At 36.0% G+C, this 19,877-nt stretch overlaps 1 protein-coding gene across 1 annotated transcript in view; it reads right to left on the bottom strand.

Moving 5' to 3' along the window:
- Positions 1 to 19,877, bottom strand: part of clptm1 (CLPTM1 regulator of GABA type A receptor forward trafficking) — a 67,531-nt gene that overhangs the window by 21,209 nt on the left and 26,445 nt on the right. The window contains exons 2-7 of the mRNA XM_028795885.2: positions 18,323 to 18,447; positions 17,505 to 17,628; positions 4,692 to 4,850; positions 3,018 to 3,135; positions 2,830 to 2,915; positions 455 to 575 (exon numbers count right to left, since the gene is read on the bottom strand). Coding sequence (XP_028651718.1) covers positions 455 to 575; positions 2,830 to 2,915; positions 3,018 to 3,135; positions 4,692 to 4,850; positions 17,505 to 17,628; positions 18,323 to 18,447 — 733 coding nt within the window. The remainder of the gene's footprint in view (positions 1 to 454; positions 576 to 2,829; positions 2,916 to 3,017; positions 3,136 to 4,691; positions 4,851 to 17,504; positions 17,629 to 18,322; positions 18,448 to 19,877) is intronic.

Raw genomic sequence — 19,877 nt, 5'->3', positions numbered from 1 at the left:
TACAGCTCATCAATAACTTATCCCTTTCAACAATTGCTTACAAAATGCCAAAGTAGCAATCAAAACACACAGTGTGCAGTCTATACCACTAGAAATTAATACGTAAAATCAACTCATGATCAACAGGATGCTAATTTATAAAAATATATTAAAAAAGTGTAAAGTTACCAAGACGGGAAAAGCAACAGATAAGTCAGTTTATAGAATTTAAAAACTCAGTTGAAAGTTTAAGAAATAAGTAAAGAGTAAGCCCAAACATGTCCTGGAGATATTAAAGATAATCTTGAATAAACAAACAGTATGTAAACCTTTGACAGCAATGAAAACAGTTAAAATGGGCCAAGTGTTCCAGTAAAATGTACTCACAAAAATACCACCATTTGGATTTTTTCACTACAGATAATCTGTCATAGTGTTGAGAAGGACTGTACCTAGTACAGGAAGACATTCTTACACTGATCGAGTGGAGGGGGCACTGCTCCCTTTGCCCAGGGAGTGTGGTCGTCCACCATGTTAATTGTAATGTTGGGATGCCAATGAGAAATGACTTCCACTGGGCCATTTTCTTCTGCCCTCTTGAGAAAGGTAAAGAGGAGGAAAAAAAAACAGTTAATAACATAAGAGTTGAGTTGAACAATTGTTTTCAGAATACTAAACAGCCAAGCAAATTTGATACTTTATTCAAAATAAAGTAAGTAAGCAAGCCCAGACACACAGATGGAGAAGTTTGGTTAACTTTTCTAAGTAGTACTGTGTACTCAGCAACACTATACGTTCAATGATTTAGTACTGTCATTTATAACTAAGGCACAAAATAAGCAAGAGTAGTTTATTTCCCCACCAGCCATTTTCACTTTCTTAAATGTGACCTTAAAATTCAAGTATTTTAGATTTTATTTCGTTATCAATATTCATTTTCATGAGACAACCTTTACAGTTAGATTGGCTTTACTTACATTAAAACAAATATTTATGAATTTCTTCTATTCATGCATAAGGTTTGGATAACTAATTAAAAATTTACATTATGGATATATGTGAACTCAAATACAACAAGTAAAAACTCCTCCTTCCTCCAATAACTGCACTCATGAAAGTGCTTTTACATTCTGGAAATCTTAACATTCACAACTACATCTAGTCCAAATGTAGCTGTTAATTTGAACATTTACATGGAAATATATGTATGAGAATGACCAGTACAGGGACAGCTAAAGATCAGAGATTCTCCTTCACATACAGTACGATAAAGTGAAACAATCCTTGTTTTTCTTGGTCAGGGTAACAAGGTTCACCAAATTACAATTATGCTGCTTGCTATTCTGGAATATTGCTTTTGTCCTAAATTGACTTGGTTTAGTTTCCTCAGTAGTGATTCTTAATCTTACTAACTAGCCACTGCTTCTTGTTTATTAGCAGTATTGAGAATAAAGTAGACATCATCAGCACATTTCAAGACTGTACATGCATACGGTAGAAAAATCCGACTTATGTAAACACAATGCAGACTTTTTAAAAGTTTTCCTACAGAATGATCCTTTTCAGAATGTGACTGACCTAAGGCAGTTTCTACTGGATGCATGTACAAATCTGAGTATGTGTTTTTTAATACTTTGCATAACATTTCTTGGTTTATTTTTCAGCATTATTTTGTGCTTATGTTGCATTGTTTTACAATGCAGGAATAAACCATTAAAACCAGCATAAAAACCCAAAAATGGAAAATGTATATAATAAAGATTGTGAAGGTATCACCAATTTAACATATCCTGCTTTTCAATCTCAATTTTGGTAACTGGAGGTAAACTATCTCCATCCAGAGGATCTGCAGTTTATCTCAGTAGATGGTTCTGTTCAGCTTTCCCTCAACCCTGACTACTCTCCCAGTCTCCACCCACATATTGTGAAGCTGATGTTACCATTATTCACTATTGGTTTCTTCCAGACATAATCCATAATCTTTATTTCATCAAACCAGAAATCTGATGTCACACAGAGTTCTTCAGATGCCTTTATCAAACTCCAAATGGGGTGTCATGTGACCTTTAGGGGGTGGCTTCTGTTGGGCCACTGTGTCATAAAGACTAGATCATTGGAATGCTTCAGAAACAGTTGACTGTCAGGGAAGCTACTGCCATCTTCACACAGGTTATCTGGAGTTTAGCTCCAACAACTACTGGGTTCTCCCCCGATTTATTGGTTTGGCCTGGTGGCAAACACAAGAAAGAATTGGGGTTGTTTTAAACTTTTAAGATTATACAGGTCACTGTGCTCTTGGGAATCTTCACTACAGCAGTGCTGATTTTTTTTATACTCCTCTAAAGATCTTCCCTTTGATAAATCTTGTTTCTAAGTTCTGCAAGCAATCCCTTTAACCTCAAGGCTTGGTTTTTGGTCTGAAACACATTGTCAACTGTGTGACCTTCAACAGACAGATGTGTACCTTTCCTAATCATGTCCCATCAATAAACAATTTACCACAGATGGGCTCTAAGGTGTAGAAACGTCAACAATGATGAAGAGAAAGTTGCAGCTTTTAACAAGGCTGCCACATAAAATGTGAAAAAAAGAACTGATCTGAATACTTTCTAAATAGACTGATTGCTATCTTATATAATCATTAAACATGTTCATGTAGTGAAGAAACAAGTGCTTTAACATTATCCTTAATATTACTTTAATCTTAAAATGTTAGACATTAGCTTATCCCTTGTCAGGCTATTTCAAATGTCTTGCTTGCATTCTGAGGTTTTTTTTCTTTTTTTAATGATGGCATCCACAAGTCACAAAAACAGTCCCCAAATAATCCCTACTAAGTCAAAACCTTACCTTAATCATCTCAGGATCAGCTTCGGTTTCTCCAGTCAGAAGATTTTTGGTCTTTAGGAACCTCCTGCGTTTATATTTATTTAACACTAACAAAGCAAAAAAAAATAAAAAGGAAAAAATATGTTCACTTTTTATCAGGTTTACTAGAAGATATCCAGCTATAAAATGGCAGATTATTGTTGACATACTTCGAGACATGTGGACTGTTGCTAGCCTTCTATACTGATTCTTGCGTTTAGGATCTGGGTGGAATCCGCTCTTTGTGAAGTAGACATGTATGTAAAGAGAGCCATTGTGTTGAACGCTCTGTCAAGAACAGAGAAACTGCATATGTCATTGAGAAAATTAAAGAAACACTTTCTTCAACGTCACATTGTTAAAATGTAATTATTCATAGTCAATTTAAAGCACAGTATATTAATAATTTCTTGTTTAATCTAGTAGTTTTAGCACAAACACTAAATTAAAAAAACAAAAAATTAAAAGACACTTCAGATGAAAAAATACACTTGGGTCCACAATACAATTCACACTGTGATTCAGGCTTCACTATACAATATTCCCAGGACATGTTCTGTATTTTGTTTTTCTTTTGATTAAAGGTATTTTAGTTGGCATCTGTGTTTCTCTTCAGTCATGTGGTAATGTCACACAATACTAGAATACATTTTATACTGGCAGTATTTTGTATCACCAACTTCAATGTAACAAAATTTTGTCTCATGCCTAATCCACACAGATGCATACTCAACAAATAATACCCTCACAGAGACTTCAGTAGATGACAAAAACTATTACTGCTAAAACAGACTGTGTACTTGAGACTAAATAAGTTACTGCCAGTGCCTTTTATATATTGCTCTACTACTAACAGATACCGTACATGGCACTTTACATCAGCTCAATTTGAACCAACAGGACAAGTTACCACTGCACTTGTAAAAACAACAAAGAGAAACAAATAAAACAGGACTCATCAAATATGTCACAAGAAAGCAGCTGTAGATTTTCAAACAAATGGTACATCACCAAAAAAAAAATCATATCTGAATAGCAAAGGAAAGGGAGGCAAGAACCAACTCCAGAAAGTCTTCAGCTCATCACACGACAAATTTGTTCGAAATATTAACTTTCACACCCTGCTAGGTTAGAGGCAATCCTTGACCTTAAAAGTATACAAATTAATGAGAATATCTCAACTGAAAACAGACAGCAGGAAAGAAAACTACTAGTTAAACAGAAAAGGAGGGTAAATTATACAATATTAAATTTCACCTATCCTGATTAGTATTGACTAATTAGAAAATTAAATGTGCTAATCATTTTTATGCCTCAATTCAATTATGACAATTTATTTTTTGTCTCGGATATGCAAAGACAAATATGCATCAAGCTGCTTTAAATGAAGCCTTGTATGAATACTGGCGCTTAAGATTTATATATATGGGTGGGCAAAAGTAGGTTTACAGTTGTAAGTGAAATATACACATCTTTAAGGTAATTTGAGCACTTGTGACATTGTACCTAAGTGCACTGTGACAATGTGACATTAAGTTAATACAGCTATGGACTTAATAAATCTATTGTAATAATCATGACCAGCATTTCTTTTTCCATACGATCAATTGTAAACCTACTTTTGCCCACATAAATTATATATAACACATATATATACAAATATACATCACCTTAAAACGTACACTAAATCAAAATTTCAAGATCTGTTTGATAAAAAAAATTACAGCAAATACCAAATCTGAATATGCATCAAACATTCTATACAAAATTCATGTTGAACATTCACTTAATCCATTCATCCACTTTCAACAACATAGCAGCTAAATAAAATGGCTAGTGCAAACCTCTGGAATACTCAATTCATCGTAATGTTCATAGCATCCATCTGCATTTTCTCCACTAGTCCAGTCTCCATACACTAGGTCTGTCTGACTCCAAAACAGTAAATCCGTGTTGTTGAAATCTGTGAAGAGCTCATCTTCTGAGATGTAAATATATAGGTCCTGCATGATTTAAAAAAAAAAAAAAAAAATTCATAATGAATATTACATGAGAAAAAAAAAACAAAAACAGCTGTATAATTTATTACAACAAAACAGTTTTTCATAAAGGTAGATTGAAATCTTTAGATAAAAACATAAGCAAAAAAAGGCAAAGTGTAAATTATATGCATTAAAAATAACTGATCCTGATTCAGATCCTTGTACTTTTAATGTAAGTTGAAATCAAACTGTTTTCCAAAGATGGCACTCTTCTCCTAATCTGACAAAACAAAACCTTATTTTACTTGTGTTTTGTAACCAAAAAACAAACAATAAGGGGATTTGTTTGCTATAACAATACAACACTACAGCTAAGTAGTCGAATCTGATCACAAGCTAGAGGCAAAAAACTTGCCTACTCAAACACAAAAAAAACTCCTACCTGTGTCACCACATTTCTCTTGAGCAATGTGCATGTTATTCAACAGAAATATTTCATCAGTCTCTCAGAAGGCATATAAAAGAGCTTTAAAATGGAATGCTCACTGGGAATTTCTGTTTTCAGCAGAACACATTAAGGTTACTGCAGTATATAACCTAATCTGCTAGAGATTAATCTATTCAGAAGGAAAAATAACATGCCCTGCTTTGAAGATCAAGAAGTTCCAGCAGAGATAGTAATGTGGCTGTGAATAGCTCATTTCAATACATCAATTGGGATATAGGGAAGATCTTTGTTGGAGCAAAATATTATGGCCAAAAAGTCATGTCCTTGTTAAATAAATATATATATATATATATATATATATATATATATATATATATATATATATATATATATATATATATATATATATATATATTTGTACCATGATTTAAAAAAATAGTGAACAGAAACTTAAACAAGCATTTACGCAGGGTTAATTTAAGAAGCAGTAGTGCACACTTTTGAAGCTATGACAATTTTCCTGATCAGTGCACCATCTGTTTTTGCAGAATATTTTACCTAACAAAACAACAATATTTTGCTTCAGGTCTTACTAACAATATTTCAAATGGCTGCTGTCACTGCTATGTAACACAAAATTACTACCTCTTAATCTCTCTTTTTATTACATTTGCTGAATATTCAGGATAATTCGTTATTCTGGAAAGCTCATATTTATTTCTCAACATCACTTAATGATGAAATCAAGTACTTTATTATATTTTGTCTATAAATTCATAGTTATCTAAATGATGTAAGTTACTGCTGAAAATATGATTACTATTAATATATATTTTTTAAATGTTTGCTTAAATGCCTACACTTTCTTAAATGCCAATAAGCAAAACATGTACTGTTCAGCTCCATCATGGGGTATGGTGATACTTTTTTTTTTTTTTTTTTTAGTCTGAGCTGTTTTAAACATCCTTTATAAATTGCTTCTTGCTCTGGGAAATAACCTAGAAATATGTCTACCGAGATGCAGAAATAATTGACCTACACTTGTTCCATTTGTAAGCTATTTTCTCTTCTGAATTCAAAAATGTTTGAGAATGCCTTAAAATCTTTTCCAAAACTGGCAAGTTCTTGCAACAATCAGACATTTCTAACACAGTGCAGTAACAATAATCTGAGAAAGTAACACCAAAATGAATAAGTGTTATCTCAATGTAACACAGATACAATTTGATTTAATAGGCCAGTTGACTGATCTTGATAACCACCTCTGAATTATTTCAATCTAGTTTTCACCCCGAACAGCACTAAAACTGCACACCAATGGCCTCCTCTACATGGTACACTCCAGGTTATTGCCAACTTCAATTTCCGTGAGCTCGGTGCAGCGTTTGATACTACTGTATATCACTTCAGTTAATTAAGGAACAACTTGCTAGCATTCAAATTCACCGTACTGTGGATTGGTGGGTTGCTTCTCACGGAAAGGACAAAGTTTGTTCAAAACCAGTCAAAGAGCTCTGTAGATTACTATGGAGTACCACAGGATTCTGTATTGGGACCACTCCTCTATTATTTATCTTTTGTCATTACAATACTCACTTTCATTATTATGCTGATGATACGCACCTATACATGTCCACAAAACCTACTTGCATTCTCCCCCAATACACCTACTGCAAGTCCTGATGACAAACAACTTCTATTAAATTTAAGAAGTATAACAGAGTTACTTCTTATTGGTTCTAAATTCGCACTGGCCAAGACATGCAACTTTAATTTTTCCATTGCTGCATGCACTACACACATTTCTACACAGGCCAAGAACCTTGGAATCACTCTGGATAACGCTCCTTTGCCATTCACATTACAAGTTGTTTCCTGAAGTGCTTTTTTTTTTCTTTCCATTTGCAAAAAATGTGTACGCTTTTCCTTGCCTTAATGCAACAAGGAAATTCTAGTCAATGCCTTGGTTACACCAAACATTAAATAGTGTAATACTTGGCTGGCACTCTCAATAAGCTTTTTCATCATCAACTTCAACTCATCCAGAACTCTCCAGCACCGATTACTACATGTTCCATGTTTACTGAATATACCATCTGTACTCATTCAGCTTCACTGGCTTCCTGTGTCCAATCGGAAACACTTTACAATTTTACTGTTAATATTTAAAGTCCTTCATAATCTTCCTCCAATCTATCTTGAAGATCTGCTTTAGAATTAAAATTTCCCCCCAAAACCTATGATCAACAGCAAGTTTTTTTCCTATCTCAGACTATAACCTTAGTACAATTGGTACCAATTTGACATATGCTGCACCCAAACTCTGGAACTGACTTCCTCCTCTTACTTTATCACAAGATTCAATTAAAAAATTCAAAACTATAGTTACACCTCATCTCTATATTGGCCCATAGATTTTGAATTGTTTCATTTATTCTTAATATTACGTTATTACTAGGCACAATCAAATAAAAAGTATTATGAGAATTGGTTAGAATGATGCACAATTACAGTAGAACCTACTTAAAAATTAATCTTTGACACAACTAAGAAAGTCTGTGGTCCACTTTCTAGTATCATGATTACTTATTATCCAAAGTGACTCACATTTTAGAGAGACAAAAGAAAAATAACCAGATGTATTTTCCAAGGCACATGAAGTGACTTGCTTGTGGTCACTGTGTCCCACAACCACAAAGTCCAACGTTCAAAACTTTGCCTACAACACCACATTGTCTGCCTAATTAGGTATATGACTTGCACTAAACTGTTAAATTGTTCACAATAACCTTGCTGTTCACAAAAAAAGACCTAGTTTTTGAATTAAGGAAGGATTTCATAATAATACAGAACACTAGAATCTAGAGCATTGTGCATACACACTCAAAGACTTCTTATGTCAGAAGATTCTTAACAGCAAATAAAACAAATAACTTAATTATATGGGAAAGAAACATATACAGGTGCAGGTCATAAAATTAGAATATCATGACAAAGTTGATTTATTTCAGTAATTCCATTCAAAAAGTTAAACTTGTATATTAGATTCATTCATTGCACACAGACTGATGTATTTCAAATGTTTATTTCTTTTAATGTTGATGATTATAACTGACAACTAATGAAAGTCCCAAATTCAGTATCTCGGAAAATTAGAATATTGTGAAAAGGTTCAATATTGAAGACACCTGGTGCCACACTCTAATCAGCTAATGAACTCAAAACACCTGCAAAAGCCTTTAAATGGTCTCTCAGTCGAGTTCTGTAGGCTACACAATCATGGGGAAGACTGCTGACTTGACAGTTGTCCAAAAGACGACCATTGACATCTTGCACAAGGACAGCAAGACACAAAAGGTCATTGCTAAAGAGGCTGGCTGTTCACAGAGCTCTGTGTCCAAGCAAATTAATAGAGAGGTGAAGGGAAGGACAAGATGTGGTAGAAAAAAAGTGTATAAGCAATAGGGATAACCGCACACTGGAGAGGATTGTGAAACAAAACCCATTCAAAAATGTGGGGGAGATTCACAAAGAGTGGACTGCAGCTGGAGTCAGTGCTTCAAGAACCACCACGCACAGACGTATGCAAGACATGGGTTTCAGCTGTCGCATTCCTTGTAGCAAGCCACTCTTGAACAAGAGACAGCGTCAGAAGCGTCTTGCCTGGGCTAAAGACAAAAAGGACTGGACTGCTGCTGAGTGGTCCAAAGTTATGTTCTCTGATGAAAGTAAATTTTGCATTTCCTTTGGAAATTCAAGGTCCCAGAGTCTGGAGGAAGAGAGGAGAGGCACAGAATCCACGTTGCGTGAGGTCCAGTGTAAAGTTTCCACAGTCAGTGATGGTTTGGGGTGCCATGTCATCTGCTGGTGTTGGTCCATTGTGTTTTCTGAGGTCCAAGGTCAACGCAGCCGTCTACCAGGATGTTTTAGAGCACTTCATGCTTCCTGCTGCTGACGAACTTTATGGAGATGCAGATTTCACTTTCCAACAGGACCTGGTACCTACACACAGTGCCAAAGCTACCAGTACCTGGTTTAAGGACCAATGTATTCCTGTTCTTGATTGGCCAGCAAACTTGCCTGACCTTAACCCCATAGAAAATCTATGGGGTATTGTGAAGAGGAAGATGCAATATGCCAGACCCAACAATTCAGAAGAGCTGAAGGCCACTATCAGAGCAACATGGGCTCTCATAACACCTGAGCAGTGCCACAGACTGATCGACTCCATGCCACGCCGCATTGCTGCAGTAATCCAGGCCAAAGGAGCCCCAACTAAATATTGAGTGCTGTACATGCTCATACTGTTCATGTTCATACCTTTCAGTTGGCCAACATTTCTAAAAATCCTTTTTTTGCATTGGTCTTAATTGATATTCTAATTTTCCGAGATACTGAATTTGGGACTTTCATTAGTTGTCAGTTATAATCATCAACATTAAAAGAAATAAAACATTTGAAATACATCAGTCTGTGTGTAATGAATGAATCTAATATACAACTTTCACTTTTTGAATGGAATTACTGAAATCAACTTTGTCATGATATTCTAATTTTATGACCAGCACCTGTACAGTTAACCACATTAATAGTTACTCTATGTCCTTTGGTAGTTTAAAGGCTAGGCATTTCTAAACCCCAGTACCACTAAAAGGCTCTCAAGAGCCACATTTATAGTACCGCATGGCCATAAATACATTTGTGAATCAAGGAAATAAGCAAGGAGTAATTGAGTAGCGGAATACAATCTTCAAGCATTTTATTAACTGGAGTGAAAATTCAGTCTGGAAGATATGGATATTTTCTTATTTAATGCATAATTTAAAATCTACAACCTACTGCTCAAAAATTAGGAGATCACACATGTTCTGACTAAAGCCAGATAATAAAGCTGGAGTCAGGTTTTTTATCCTTGAAGAGCAAAGTGTAGTATATTTTGATGTAATGAACGCATGTGAAATGTCTGTTAAATTCAAATGTCTATATAATAGTATCTGTATGAAACCAAACCTACAATGCACTCTGCTACCTGTATTTGTGTGAAAGATAAATTTCATCATAAGTTACATATACTGCATTAAAAAAAATAAATTACCACCCACCCATTCTACAAGAAAAAAAAATAGTTTATTTGGACGAGGAATCACTTTGCTCCTTTTCCATATTCATGGCTTGTCAATTTTCTTGTGATGTTAGCATGTTCACTGAACATTTCATCTCTACCTTGTGTGTATTACCACCACAAGGACACTGCTAAACAAATCATTTCAACACAGCATCTTCCAGTGTACATTCTTTTGCCATTTTCGTGGCTTATATGGAGCATTCATTTCATGGTACATATTAAATAAACATTTCTTAACTTTTCTTTGCTTTGTGAATATCTGACATGGTTTCTTCTTGCAGTAATCCTCAAAATCACACAATGATACCTTCAATTTTAATTCTTCACCCACTTTTTTAACTTTGGTTCTATACAGAACTTTGGCTGTGACTATATTAAGAAAATTAACATAATATAATTCAAATTTAATTTACAAAGAAACTACCTATACAAGGCCACAGCAATTAGTTCATCAGTCAGAATGAGGAGTTGTATAAATATTGACAGTTTAAATGGAAGAACTGACCTGTAAGCCATATAATTTGGGCCATTTAATCTAAAACCCATCAAAAAGAGGGTTTATTGAATTGCAGTAAATGAGCAACAAAACATATTGGGGTTTCGGTGGAATCAGACTTGCTCAGGATGGATGAAAATCAGATTATTATGCAAATACAACTCTTGGTTAGTGTGTGTGTCCCCAGAGATGATCAATCTTACTGAATAACGAAGAATGTAGGTATAATGAGCAACTTTTGAGTGTTTGCCGAAGACCTTTGTTTTTTGGCATTTAATGTATGAGTTAAAAGTATTTCATTGTTGGGCTCCTCCCCATCGTACAATCACAACAAAAAAATTAAAATTTCAACTAATAGATTAATCTATTAGTTTAAAATGTATAAAAAGAACTCAAATTGTGATGTGGTTAATTAAAAAAAAAAAAAAAAAACAATGAACAGCAGGTGAAATTAAGAAGTGTTTTCCAAGGCTCATAGAAGCCCCCCCAAGACCAGGACCACATCATCCACATGTGTAGAGCATGCTATGCCGTTATTGCTATCCCCAGACACAATTTGGGGATTCAACAGTAGAGAGTTGGCAGGTATTAACGAAAAGGACACTCATTGTATCACCGTAACCAGCCACTGGCAAACACACCATCCCTTACCATCAGACACATGCAAGAGCTAAACTAGATAAACATCATGTGTAATCTCAGGCCACTTGGCTACAAGGTCCGCAAGAAGTCCCTGATGGCTGGTTGCATAACACCCAGACATTTAGCATCAATAACTCTTATCAACAGGTATGGTTGGGATTCAAGAGGTTGGGAGTGTGTATAGGGATGATCCTTCTATCCACTGCACCTATAATGCCAGGTATTCTTGTAATGATATGAACGCTAATTTTAGTGTCATGCAAGGCATTATTATTCACTTATCTGGATGATGCCTTTATCGAAGATGATTTACAATATTTGACACACAACTGGCTGCATTTCTTTTGTTTCTCCAATTGGATCACAGGCAGGTGAAGTGACCTTCTCATAGTTACATAGTATTAGTAGCAGGACTTGAGCTCACGCATAGCGCAAAACTAATCTGGTCACTGTGTATACTGATATGGACACAGCAGCCTTGCATAGACCATGAGCATTACGTATCGTCAGAAGGACCAAGGGCAAAATTATGGTTTGTTCCTGTTTCCAATTCGTTCTGCACTAGAACAAGAAGGGTTATTATTTCAAAAGCCTGTATTTATCTATTTATCTATCTGTTGGTTACTGAGATGGTTCAAAATAGTATTTAGACCAGCAAGGTGGCTTTTTGGAAGCTGCTGTCTCAAATGGTGTCTCCTGTTTAGCTGCACAATACACAATTGTCGTTGCTGGTTTGTTCCAAAAAAAATGTACAAAGCATTGCAATTTTTTTGACATGAAAAATTACATTTTTATTGAATCTGAAAAGCATAATAATACATATAATATTAACGATGAATAAAAATATGAAATGAACAAAAACAAAAGTAATAATACTACTACTGTTGATGCCAAAACAGTATATAATGTCAAAATGAGTCTTTCGTGTGGTAAATCTTAAAGTAAGGTGAAAGAAACAATCCAACGACACAGTTGGTACAATATTTGCGCGTTTCTTTTTGGATTTTCTTTCCAGTTTTAACAGTTTTTGAACAGCACACTGCACAGGTATGACTTGGATTCTGTTTTTTTTTTCCCTGTTGGAAGTATATAATCAATAAAATGCCTACCAATAAGCAGCTCTGGACTGATCCAAGATGTGCTGGATCTACTGCATCTCTGTAGCAGTGGTATGGACAGTTCTTTGCAGCAATGATTTATTCTACAAGCTGGCATGTAAAGATTACGAGATAAGAGTTTCACCAGCTTTTTGTTTGTATAAGACAAAAGCCTTGCAAATGCACTGTTCCACTAGATGACAAAATATCTTTTTGTAGTATTTCTTTTGTTCCCTCCCCATAACGGGATATAAAGTCAATTCTTCATCTGCACGATGTACGCCACCCACCGTGCTATTGTAGTCGACCACAGCACAAGGCTTCGCAAACCTGCTTGTTAGCTTTTACATGTACAGTGACCATGGCTGCTTTATGTACAGAGCTAAGACGACAAACATCTTTGTCTTTTCATTTCAGCACAAGCATTTCACCCTTTTGCCAAGCTACTAGCGCATCTCACTGTCATTTAGCTCTGCCAAAGTCTTCAGGCATGCCACGACAGTTGGGAGTTATTGTTCCATATGCATTAGTCTTTCTTTGCGGCAAGATGTCAAATAGGTCTGGCAAAGTATAAAAAATTGTCCATGGTTACACAGTAACCTTGATCCTGCAAAGCATCTATAGAAATCAGCATTGATGACACAGCAAAGGCGTACTGATTGTATTTCGGATCAAGCATTGTTCCTTTCCCTGTGTACAGAACTGAATTGCAAATATATCCCATTTAAGATTCACAAAGCTTGTAAAACTTTATGCCAAATCTTGTTCTTTTTGATGTTTACATCCTGGACCAGAATGTAAACGCTTCGAATTTTTGCTACAATGGCCTGGCATATCTCCCAAATTTTCTTCAGTTTGGGTGCTGGATGGATACTCTCAAAGTCTTTATTGTTGGTAAAGTGCAGTTATTTCATAATAAGTGAAAACCTGCACTCAGACATAATTTCTCCAAAGAATGGCAGTAGTGACGGCACGTTTACAGCCCGAGTCATTCTCGCTTCTAACACTTGCGCAAGACGCATCTGCACAGTTGCCCAAGTGACAATAAGGACTAACATCTTTAGTACAGTCTTTGCAGCCCCATTAACACTTTGGTCTAAAGCTAAGGAGGTTAATGTATGTGACGGGTTACACAGACAGTTTAATTGGTTAGTTCATTATGTACTCAAATTGCCTACAGGTGTTAAAGCTAAAGAGATCCTTTTGTGCTAGTTTATGCCCTATATTATAACTAGGGGGCTCCGCCCCCTGCTCGCTTCGCTCGCCAACCCCTGGTGTTGGGAATGACAAAGAGCGTGATGTATGAATGAGATATAGAATAGTGTGACGGTGTAGATGATGCAAATAGAAAGCAAACAATAAAGTGTGTGGCACAGTGTAAAGGTTTATTTGAAAATTTCTTTGTACATGCCGTTTAAGTGTAAAAGGTAATTCCAGCTCAGAACTTGTAAGGTCATTTAAGATGGTTATTGTTGTGATCAGAGTCAAGTTTGTTAGAGCTTACAAAGAGTTGTGTCTCTCCAGGAAGTAATGGAATGACTTGGGTATTAATGTTTTCCATATTAATATTTTTTGGACATAATATAGTGCGTTGTGTTAAAAGGGGCATTTGGTCTAATGAGATTGCTGTTCCAAATGTCTCTGTAACTAAGTTGTCGCAGATAAAGGCTTGAGGAATTGTAACAATATGTGCCTGAAGTCCAGCTGTATTGGTGAGTGTACCATCTCTCAGTTGTAATAAGCAATTGTTATGATCTGGTTCTGGACATCGTATCTTTTTTACTAACTGTATCTTTTGAAAGCAATGCCAATTGTCTGCGTATTTTAAGGTGCACTGAACAATAGCTGAGTACATGGCATCTGGAAGAATAGCTAATCACTGTCTAAAATCTCCTCCTCATAAAAGTACCTTTCCTTCAAATCGAATATTATTATTCATAAACGTTTGTAGAAGTTTATGAATGGTGTTGAGTAAGTGACTTCATGCCATTGAACATTCATCAATAAACAACATTTTTTCAAGACGGATGTCACGTGCAGTGCCACCGTTAATGTTCATAGTGGATACCGATTTGTAGGATCTAATGTAGTTGATAAAGATTTCACTTTCAGGTACATCGTCAGTTATAAGCCTCTGTAGATATTCAGTATATGAATGTAAAGAAGGCAGTCTAATTTGACCCTTTTGACAACAACGTGTAAATGTATAACTTGTATTTCCAGTTGTTTCTTCAGGGAAGTGAACTGAATGACAATGATTGCAAATGACATTCATTAATCCGAATGAATTTTCCTGGTGTATGTTTTTCTTGTGCCGTTTGAGAGGCGCGTTGTTGCATGTGTAGTATTTGGGACGTGTTGTTTTGGAGCTGTAATCGATTTGCCTGTGCTGTGTGAGAAGCCCGTTGTAGCCTTCGCTGCCATTAACGTATGTCTGAGACGGGAGGTGTTTCGTTTTGAATCCGTGCCTGTTGCGATGCAGCACTTTGATTGATAGTTTGCGTCATGTGGATCTAGGATGTAGATTTGTGCATATTTGCGTTGTTGATTTGTTTCAGGGTGCGCTGTTCCAATGCGATGCAGTATTTGTGCACATATGCGAAAGTAGTATGGGCCATTGCCTTTTGGTGGCCTGATATTTACTCCGGTATATGCAAAAGCAAATGAACCATTGTAGGATCTAATGCAGTTCATAAAGTTTTTACTTTTAGGTACATCGTTAGTTAGAAGCTTTAGTTGAGCTTTGCGTTTTTGGAATCGAGACATTTTTTCTTTTAGAAATATGGATAAGTAATAAGGAGAATTGCACTCACTGTTAATATGGAGCCTTTTCTGCGGTTGAACGGTTAATAGTGCCTTATTGTAATGAGATCCACCTATGCTGCATAGCCGTCTATTTTGTTGTTTCTTTCGTTTTCGTGTGTTTGTTCCTGTTATCCTTTCCTTTTCGTTTTGTACCCGTGACCGTGTATTCATGACTTGTTTCTTTCTCAGCATGCGAAATATGGATAAGTAATAAGAAGGATCGCAGTCACTGTTAATATGTTTCTTTTTCTGCAGTTGAACGGTTAATAGTGCTTTATTGTAAGGAGATCCACCAATGCTGACACCTATGCTGTCTAGTGTGAAGGTGTTGATGTTTACTTTAGAATATGTGGCTTTGGGTGTCACTTCTTATGGATGTGTGTGTGTGTGTGTGTGTGTGTGGGGGGGGGGGTTGAGGATTGTTGTCGCGCGAGCGTCTTCTTTCTTTTTGTGTTCCTGTGTCTTGTTGAATCCCCCTCTTTGTGTGTGTCCCGTCCCTTGCTCGAAGGGTCTGTGGGGTGGTTTTGTGTTCTTTTTTTTGTGTTCCATGGGCTTGTTGAATCCCCCTCTTGGTGTGTGTCCCGTCCGGTGCCTGTAGGGGGGGGGGTGCCTTGCTGTTGTGCGCGAGCTTCTTCTTTTTTTTTTTTTTTTTGGGTCTAGTTTCGTGTGCAATGTGTTTCATGCTTTGCTTGCGTTTGAATGCTTTTTTATGTGCCGTTTCCTTTTTTCGGTGCTCTTTGCGCCTCATTTCTCAATTTTTCCTGTGCTCACTCCTTTTTTCTGTGGTCTTGTCTGCCTCTCGCGGCCCCTCATCCGCCTCTCTCGCCCTCTTCTATCCGCCTTTCTCGGCTCCTCAGCCGACCCTCGCGGACTCTTTTTGCGCCTGCGCAGTACGTCTTTTTGCAGCTACGGCCCATTGCCGGATGTGCCTGCGTCCATCATCCGGTTTAGCATTCTCGGTTAGTAATATGGATTTTAAATTTATATTGCAACATATTATTACATTGTCCATGAGCATCAGTGTGTTTTTTATGTTTCACTTAGGGCGAACTCTGAGTCTCTGTGATAGAATCGCAGGCAAGACTTTAAAAAAGAGTGGTGTTAAAAATAACGAGTGGGTTGGACCACTGGTTAATTTACAAACAAGATTAAGTATTAGTTACAAAGGCTTTCCTGAAACACTTGTTAATTAACTAATGACCTTAACTACAAAGTAACAAAAGTTCTTTGCATTATGAAGCTTTTTGGGAAACACACCCCTATCCAAGACCCAGAACATTCTAAATGCCATTATTTAAGATTCTATATTTAAATAATACCCATGTTCAATTACCAAAATTTGCCTTTCATATACAATTTATAAAATTCTATCATAGCTTTCTACCATACTTGGTAGATGTGGAAACCTACACAAACAAAGCTTCCTTTACTACTTTTCATTTAAAAGTATTCCAACAAATTTACCTAAACCAACATACCACAAAAAATTAATCACCATGCAATGGATTATAATAAAATAAATGTCATCACAAAATACAAGAAATAAGCCATGGGATTAAAATTGATCAAATGAAAGTATTATTTGGAGTTTACAATGTAATGTACAAATACTAATAAATATTCTTAACATTTCTGAGATTAAAGCCAAAAGGAGGCCAAGCATGTTTTACATTAAGTGCTGAGAGGCAGGTACATGGTACAAAAAGAGAAACTGACAATATTTTAGTGTCTTAAAAGTGATCCAACTGTTTACAAATGCAAAATATACAAAATATAAATTACATTCTGGACTTATGCTGATGGAATTTGTATTTTTATTTTGGCATTTGTTATTTATAGACATTGGAGCTTGGTGAAATACCAAGTTTAAAAGGCCCTGTCTCCTGGATTTTCACTAAAATAAATAACTCTTTAAAAGTGCAGCGCTACGATTATTTTTATTGTTGTACTATCAATGTAACACTAGTAAACTTCTATGGCAAGATATGTAGTACTTATGCAAAAATATGTCATTGTCTGAGTGCAACATTCTCTGACCACACCAGAAACTGAGAAAAATTACCATAAGTGTGTCCTTAGGAAAGAGATTTCGGCTAGGGACTCGTGGTGCAGTCGCAGTGCTACTTTGGTCTGGAGTTGTGGGTCCTCGACGAAACCAACTGCTGATGGCCCAGATGATGAAAATTCTGCTCATGAAGAAGATAAATAAATATCAGCACACTATTTCTAGATATCAAAAAGTTAATCTCAGTAACATGCATTTAACTAATTACCCAAATCTGCTACTTACATCTAGAGTGTGATAGAAATGATAAAGTTACAAATCAGCATGAAACACTGTCTTATGCCAATAATTGCTCAGAAAAAAAGAATAGTCAGGAAAGCTCAAAATGGAATGTGTTAAACTGAATAATATGATGAACGGCACCAGAGCTCTATTTGCAACATGCACAAATCTGGTTCAAGAAAGAAAGCCTTGCTTATGTCAAGAAATCGGAAACTGCATCCATTACCAAATAAAACAAAGGTTAATTTAAGTAAATCAAGATTCTGTAGACGGGAATCCTTTGACACATAAATAATGCAAAGTCTTAGAACTTTCTGCACAGTTCATGTATTCACTTTTGAGACAAACATGTCTATTTAAAATCGATGCAATAGAACATAAAACTACAAAGACAATAATAACCATCTCACAAAGCAGTGCAAGTATACAAAAACAAAAAAATATGACAAGGGCCTGAACATTACCTGATGTCACTTATCTTAGATGTAACACCTTAAAAATCCCACTGACTTAATGAAGAAAATAATTCAAGCTAATATATTAGAAAAAAAGAATAAATAATGAAGTGCAAGGTTAAAAAACAAATCCACTACCTGAACAGAATGCCCTTGATAACCTGCCAGGCATTTGGTGGTTGTTGAGGTGGCGGCTGTTGCTGCTGCTGATCAGGTGCAGTCTGTATCGTCTGATCTGCTCCAGCAGCTCCATTGTGACTAACCTTCAAAAAAAAATTCAAAACCACAGGGTTAAAGCCAGCTGAATATCCAAACAAAAAAACTGAAGTACAAACTCATTTCTTAAATTAAAAAAAAAAAATGCCTATACAAAGTATTCATCCCAGTATACAACACTGAATCTCAGTGGATTTATATTGGCTTTTTTGACATTGATCAATAGTAAAAGACTAATATGAAAGTGACAACATCTCTCTGCAAAGTGGTCTAAATTAATTACAAATGCAAAGCACAAAATAATAAACTGCATAACCATTAACCCTTCTTGACTTGAGTATTTAGTAAGTTGCTACTGATGCAGACGTGGCACCGTGTATCCAAAGTAGTGAATTTGGATGAAAGGTTGGTTACATCGAAGCTAGAATGATGAATGGATGGCTGAATAGAACAGATCAAAGTTCAAGACAGACCTGCAAAAATATCTGCAGTGTATGGTTCATCATGCAGGTCCCCCACTCACAAGAATATTACACTCACCCTTCCTTTACTAGTTCTGGTCTCTTCTCCTCCTCCCCTTTAAGCCAGTAACAACAAGCACAATTCTTGTTCCATCAGCAAAGTGATTTGCAATCAGGGTTCATCTGCAAACCTCAAGTGGGTTTTCATCTGTCTTACTGAGAAAAGGCTTCAGTTTGGCCCTCTGTCATATAGCCCAGATAGGTGGAGTGTGCAGAGATATTTGTCCTGGAAGTTTCTCTCAAGTCATACATTTTTTCTGGTGCTTATTAACCCAAGTTACCATGGGGCCTTGATCAGCTTTCTTACTAAGTCATATACACACCCTCACCTTGGCCAGGTAATAGGAAGCGACAGAAGAGTTGTGGCTTTTCAGGAATTCTTCCCTTTAAATAATTATGGGGGCAACTGTACTCTTGGGAAACTTCAATTCTGTAGAAATTTATTGTAACCTTCCCTAGATCTATGCCCAGACACAGTCCAGGTTCTAAGCTCTGCAGGCAATTCCATTCATTTCATGGCTTAGTTTTTACTATGATACACAATGACTGCAGGATGAAATATGGAAAGGGGTGTATAAAAAAAAATACATATATGTTTTTAATCTATTTGCAAAAATGTCCAAAATCACATTGTCATTCTGGGGTACTGACTGTTGCTTGATGAGGGAAAAAAATTTTTTAAACATTTTTAGAATAAGGCTGCAATAAAATGAAAAACCTAAAAGGTACCTGAATACTTTGTGAATACACTGCATATTCCAGTGAAAGTCACTGGGAGATTAAGAAAGTTGGGCAGTTTTTTTTCCTCTTAAATTCTCTGAACTACAAACAGAAAAGGAAAAAACATGTTTACTCAGTTCCATATTTAAGATGTAGCTGATGAATGGGTGTGCGTGCATTCTCAATAGAAAGATTTCTGGAGGTCCAAATACCCAATGATTTCCAAGAATTAAATA

The sequence above is a fragment of the Erpetoichthys calabaricus genome, chromosome 1, assembly GCF_900747795.2.
Source record: "Erpetoichthys calabaricus chromosome 1, fErpCal1.3, whole genome shotgun sequence".
Classification (NCBI taxonomy): Eukaryota; Metazoa; Chordata; class Cladistia; order Polypteriformes; family Polypteridae; genus Erpetoichthys; species Erpetoichthys calabaricus.
Note: the sequence above shows the minus strand (reverse complement) of the source record. Positions and strands in the feature narration are given on the sequence as shown.